The 5,929-nt window shown below is 44.9% G+C and overlaps 1 protein-coding gene across 1 annotated transcript in view; it reads left to right on the top strand.

The window, feature by feature from the left end:
• Positions 1-258: 258 nt before the first annotated feature.
• ERLIN1 (ER lipid raft associated 1) overlaps positions 259-5,929 on the top strand; it is a gene marked incomplete at its 5' end in the record, with an annotated part of 13,749 nt that continues 8,078 nt past the window's right edge. Inside the window, 2 exons of the mRNA XM_010192510.1 lie at positions 259-340; positions 885-931. Coding sequence (XP_010190812.1) covers positions 259-340; positions 885-931 — 129 coding nt within the window. The remainder of the gene's footprint in view (positions 341-884; positions 932-5,929) is intronic.

The following is a 5,929-nucleotide window of genomic DNA, read 5'->3' as shown; positions in this document are numbered from 1 at the left end:
CACTGCACTGTGAGGGTCAATGCTTTGAGCTCTCCTCATCTGTCTTTTAACCACCCACCAGTCCCCACGAGAGATCACAGATTCTCTTGGTGCTTTGGGTAAGGGACTGTGCTGACTGCCATGTGGAAGTCTAAACTGGCAGTATCGCATCAACTGCTGGATTTTTCCATGGTTACCAGCAAACTATTTAGAGAGGAAAGTCTCTGTTCTTGAAAATCTGTGTTTGAGGCTTTTCCCTATTTTCTTCTCTCTCCATAGGGGTGGTGCGTTGTTAACTAGTCCGAGCGGGCCAGGCTACCACATCATGCTGCCGTTCATTACCACGTTTAAATCCGTGCAGGTTGGTATCTTCTTGTCTTGGGAGAGGGCGAGTGGGAGCAGGTGTCAGTGGGGATATTGCTGGGTGGGGGTGACTTGGGCAACTGGTGTTTGCAGAGAGTCTCAGTAACATGGTAGTCAGAGCGGCAGCTCCCAGGAAGCCCTTGGTTCGTTCTGCCTAAGGTGCCAGCCTCAGCTGTGGCGTGGGACCTGTCCTTTTTGGGGGTGTCACCGCAATGTGCATGTGTGTGTGTTGCTTGGGACGGGAGATGTCCTGCTCTGGGAGGACAGCTGGTGTTTGTGGCCCTAATTATTTTCCAGGAGAGTTGCAGGCCTTAGTGCTGCAGGAGCTGAGAGCAGGGAAGGGAGCACAGCTGTCTTTGTCTCCCAAGAGGTGGTTGAAATGAAGTCTGTTTTCTGCCCGTACCTGTAAAAGTCAGGAGGGAGGCAGACGATGCATTTTTGGCTCAATGTTCCTGTGTAACGGTTGTGAGAGTCTGGGCACAGCATGATCTTCCTGGAGAATGGAGAGGTCTTATGAACACCGGTTGTCTTTTTTATTTCAGACCACGTTGCAGACTGATGAAGTGAAAAACGTGCCTTGTGGAACAAGGTATGTTTTTCCCTTTACATTTCTTCTGGTGACGAGCAGATGCACTCTGTTGTGTAGTTTGCATGCAGCTAGTCATTTACAGTGCTGTGGCACAGAGGCTGAAAAGTAAAGGCTCATACCCTAAGATTTGTCCCAAACAAACACATGTACATCACACTTGGAAATAACAGAGCAGGAGGTATGGGACTGCTCTTGCTTTTGCTGGATTTGATGTTCAGAGGATACTTGCATGGATAGTGATGTTCTCTTGATTTTTTTTCCTGTTTTTTTTCCCTTGATTGATAGCCTGTTGCTTGTGCTTTCAGCTGCCCTCTGCTTTGTGGTATTTATAGTCCGCATCTTGTGGCTAATGCAAGTGTTCAGCCCCAGCAGTGAGCAAAAGTAAATGGTGAATGGGAGTCCTGCTGACAGGAGATGGTTCATTTCCAGAGCAGCTCAAGAAAGTGAGCTGCCTGGAATCCTTTGGGCATTTTTGACATTTTACTGACGCAAAGAGAGATTGAGAAAGGATAAAGAAGAATCCTGTGCATGGGTGGTACCTGCCTGCTTCGTAATTGAGCTGGTCTGTTTGTCAGCACGTATCTGTGTAGTTTTGACAAGCACAGCAGTAACACAAGAGGACTAGCTGAGCTAGGTTGCAAATCCTGCTGTGTTGGTTCATTCACGAGTGAAAGCGATGACCAATTTTGTTTCTTCAGGATAAAACCCAAGCTGGTGATTCTCCTTGTCTTTCCGCTTTAGAGTACTCAACAGCATTTCTGTTTATAAAAAAAATAAGTATGACTTGAATGAAGACGCACAATGGCCATGTTGAAGTTAAAAGTTGAACATTAGTGGTAACATTAATGAGTCAGAGTTAATTCTGGTCTGGTTTATCTCTTACTGCAGTGAGTTCTTGGAATTATTCTGATGGCAGCTCATGAGACATCACTTGGACTTAAATATTAATGTAAAGTTTTTGTGGGCCCTAGCTGGTTTTAAGTTTAGATCTCCAACCTCTTTCCGGAGTGTCTGTAAATAATCCTGGTGTTCAGTGCTGCAGCCAGGGCTTTGTGGTCAGGTGAAGAGTCTTTAGGTTAAGTGAAAAGTAATTGCAGGAGGGAGTAAGATTCGTTATGTTCCATATCCGTATCTTTTAAATGGCATGGTTAAAAATGAGTAATCAGAGCAGAGTTTTAGCAGGGTGTTTGATGGCAACTTTTAGCTCATACGTAGCATGAATAGGAGTAATACCTGCTGGATGTTGTAAAACAGCATCATGTCTCCGGGCTGGGAATGGTGTCCTGCGAGCCTTCTCAATGGACCAAGCAAAGCTTTGTGCTGAAGCTTAACCATGTTAGACATGCTAACACAGTCAAAATTAAACTGTGCTGCTTTCCCCTTGCTTGAGCAGGGAGGTGGGACAAGATGACCTCCCGAGGTCCCTGCCAGGCTTGACTGTTCTGTGCATCTGTGATTTAGGAGCTTAGTATTCGGTTTAATTCTTTATAGTTTGTTCATTAAGCTCCTGTTACATTTTAGTGTTGCAGGATTCAGTTGTGCAATACAGGTGGTTGTGAAGTTACAGATAATAAAGATACTTTAAAACACCAAACAGCTGATGGAGCAGTTCTTAGTTAATAATTGAATGCACTTCAGACCAAAGGTCCCAGCAGCTCTGTTGATTTTTAAGGTGTTACTGCAGGAGCCTTTAAGTTTTCTGCATTTGGAATCAAAGTCTGCAGCTGCTCCATGCCAGAGCTTGGAATCCACATCTCTGTAATAAAACGTTAGCTTATAAATAACAAATGGATCAAATATGAAATGTCACTGTGCCTTTTGAAAGTTCATTACAAAAATAGATCTTGAACAGTTTAAGTTTCTGTACTTGTATATTAAATCATCAGATTTTAAGGGCTGGGTTTCTCTTTCACCATATTCTTGTTCCTGTTCCCTTATCCTCATCTACATTAGGAAGCTTCTGAATGGCTGTGCAGGTGTCCCACCCCCAGTTTCTGCCTTGCCTGTGCCATTTATACTTGACAGCATTAAGTGAATACATTAAATACAGATTTTAAAATACTTTGGCACCAGATGACTGTTTTTCATAAAACAGCTGTCACCCAGAGACAAAAACCATTTCATTACAGCAGGTAGAATGTGCATCTGCTCTGAGGTTTGATTTGCCTCTGGTGTCTGAGATTCCTGGCTTTCCCCAACAAGAAAATGTGTGCACTGTGCCTTGGAAAGTTGAGCAGTTTCCTCATGGTGGGTCTGATGATCTCCAAAAACTGATGGAAGTCATTAAACTAGTTTTACAAGAGCAAAGTACTTCAAAGGACTGACTGAAAGAATTAGTTGAGAATTAATATACTCACAAGTACATTTATTGTGAAATACAGTAGGTTGAAAATGGTGTCATGCAAATACTGCATGAGAGAGTTAGGTAAGTAGCATTTTTCTTATAAACTTAACTGGAAAGAATCATGCTAAAGCTTGTACAGGTTTTTACAATGCCAAGAAAGGTAAACAGCCAGGATGCTAAGCAGTCCTATTGCTCAAGCATTAGATGTTTATTTGCGAAGGTGCAAGAGTCGTCTTGTGCTTGTGCTGCAGATCGTTGGCAGGAACGCAGATGGAGCACTGGAGGAATGCTGCTCTGGGACAGATCCCTGTTTGTTAGCCAGTCATGTGGAAAAATGTCATGAATATTGCAAGTGGATACGTTGCGTTAGTCCCCATATCTCTGGACAGAGCAGATCTGACCTTTAAGCCTAGTTTTTACATGCTGTGGTTGCATCACCTGGTCTGGTCTTGTTTGTGGTCAGCTCTAGCAATCAGCATTAAATCTTCACCTTTTTTTACAGCCCCTTTTTATGGCAACGTCTTTCAGTTTTTCCCTTGTCTTCTTGCCTGGCATAAACTAAAATCCTAAAACGTATGAGGCTTTCTAAGGTCTTCTGAAGTGCCTGCCAGTGTATGTTAGTCCCCTGTATGCTTTCACCTTGTCCTGTAAAGTTAGGCACTGTTGCTACCTGTTCATGCTTAAACTTCTCCCAGGTGCGCACAGTCTGCGTGTCAATCCTCATTTCTGACTTCCTATGAATTTCTTTTTGTTCCTCTCTCCTCAACCAGAGCACCTGCTCAACTCAGGGCTGCTCTGCCTGCCCAGCCCCATGAGCAGCTCTGCAGTAAGGACCTTGAGGGTGCAAGTAGCCCTCACAGAGGGTGCAAACGCCGGTGTTAGACTGCAGAAACTGCAGGGGAGGGTTGCAAGCACTGGAAATCTCCCCGTGGGATTCACCCGGCCTTGCATCTGACAAGAGATGGGCTTTGGCAAGCGAGGATGTTTTGAGAGTGGTGGTGGCTTGTCGAAATGGAAAGAGCGGGGTCTGAGCCAGCGTTTAAGCTGTAGGTGTCAAAGGGTGAACAGAACAGCTGTGGATGATGAGAGTATTTGTACAACGTCCTAGATCAGCGCATGATGCTCTGCTGGAGCAACTGTCCCGAAACTCTAGGGCAGATTTTCTCCAGGAGCTTACTAACATCTTCTGAAACAGGCTCTTTAAGAGGATCTCTCCATTATCTTAAAGGTCTTTTTCAACCAAGTGATTCTATGATTCTGGATTTACACCAGTAAGGTCCAGAGGACCATTGCTGCTGGACAGTGGCTGGATGGCAGGAAAATGCAGTGTGCTTTGTGTAGGCTTGGTTTAACCTTAAGCCCTCAGTGGGGAAATAGGTGGCCAGAATATTTGGGCTCCGAGTGGCATCTATTTCCTCAAAGCCATTGCCTGACCAACAGGACTGATGTAATTCACTTATACCCCACCCTGTTGACCCACACTGGTTGAGATCCTTGGCAGTAGCGTTGGTGGAGTCAGACAGGCAGCAGGCAGACCTCTCTGGTGTGAGGTGCCAGCCTTTCTTCCATATGAGGTGATGAGGGGCTGTAGCCGAGTCCTGCGCGGAAGGCACATTGCCTCAGGTGCTCTTATTTCTCCTTGTAACATCCCCGTAAAGTTGAAATGCCGAAAGGACCCCAGTGTAAGGATGTGCAGTGGAGGAGATTCTCGTGGAAGAAGCCCACACGCTCTGCTTTGGTTCCTAACCAGGTTATCTAGAAGATACCCCTAGATGGTAGCTGGGTTTCTCTGTCCTGCTAGAGATGTCCTGAGGTTACTGGAACAGATCAGGAGGATGAAAGCAGGTTCGGGAGGTCGTGAGGAATGCTCTTGGACATCACTTGCAATGATAAATAGCTGTTGCATTGAGTGTGGTGGGGCAGTTAAAGTGCAGAACAGATGAGGTGGAGAAAAGCATGCACCATGCCATTATTGCTGCTTGTGCAGCCTGACATACCTATAAAGGATCTATAAGTGCATCTTATTTAAAAGTAATAGTAACGATTCTTGAGAGAGCTGGCAAGAATGACCATGGCCTAAAGAGAAATGTTGAGTGAAAAAGAGATTATTAATCTTAATAGTAGTATCTCGCTGGGAAATAAGTTTCTCTTTAGCCACAAATATCTTTTCAGCTGGCTTGTCTCTTCCAGCAGGCAAGTTCAGTCCATGGCCCATGTTTTTAGCTTGTGGCTTGCCGTGAAGCAGGTAGGTCTGCAGAGCAAACCAGGCTGAAGAGCATGCGAGCTCTAAAATATGGGCGAGTTCGGGTGATTTTTCTCCAGACTTAGCTTTCAACTGCCAGAGATTAAGATCTGCAAAATAAGAAACTGCGTTTGTCATGAGGGATATGTTTGAGTTAAAACACCACGGAGACTCAGTTTGGAAATGTGTGAGGTCTGCTTCTGGGGATCAGCTGTCTCTAAACAGTTTCTACTAAAGCTTCTTGTTTGTGATTTGCCTTTGCCCTGAGGACAAAATTGCAAGAGTGCTTTAAAACTGCTCCTGAGAGAGACTTAAGAGCTGTTGAAAATTAAGAGGTTTTTTCCTTCACGGTAGCATTTGTGCTTTTCCGTGGTGCCACAGGTACCCAGGAGTGGACCTGACCTGTTGAAAT

Source organism: Mesitornis unicolor, unplaced genomic scaffold (genome assembly GCF_000695765.1).
Source record: "Mesitornis unicolor isolate BGI_N332 unplaced genomic scaffold, ASM69576v1 scaffold28649, whole genome shotgun sequence".
Lineage (NCBI taxonomy): Eukaryota > Metazoa > Chordata > Aves > Mesitornithiformes > Mesitornithidae > Mesitornis > Mesitornis unicolor.
Note: the sequence above shows the minus strand (reverse complement) of the source record. Positions and strands in the feature narration are given on the sequence as shown.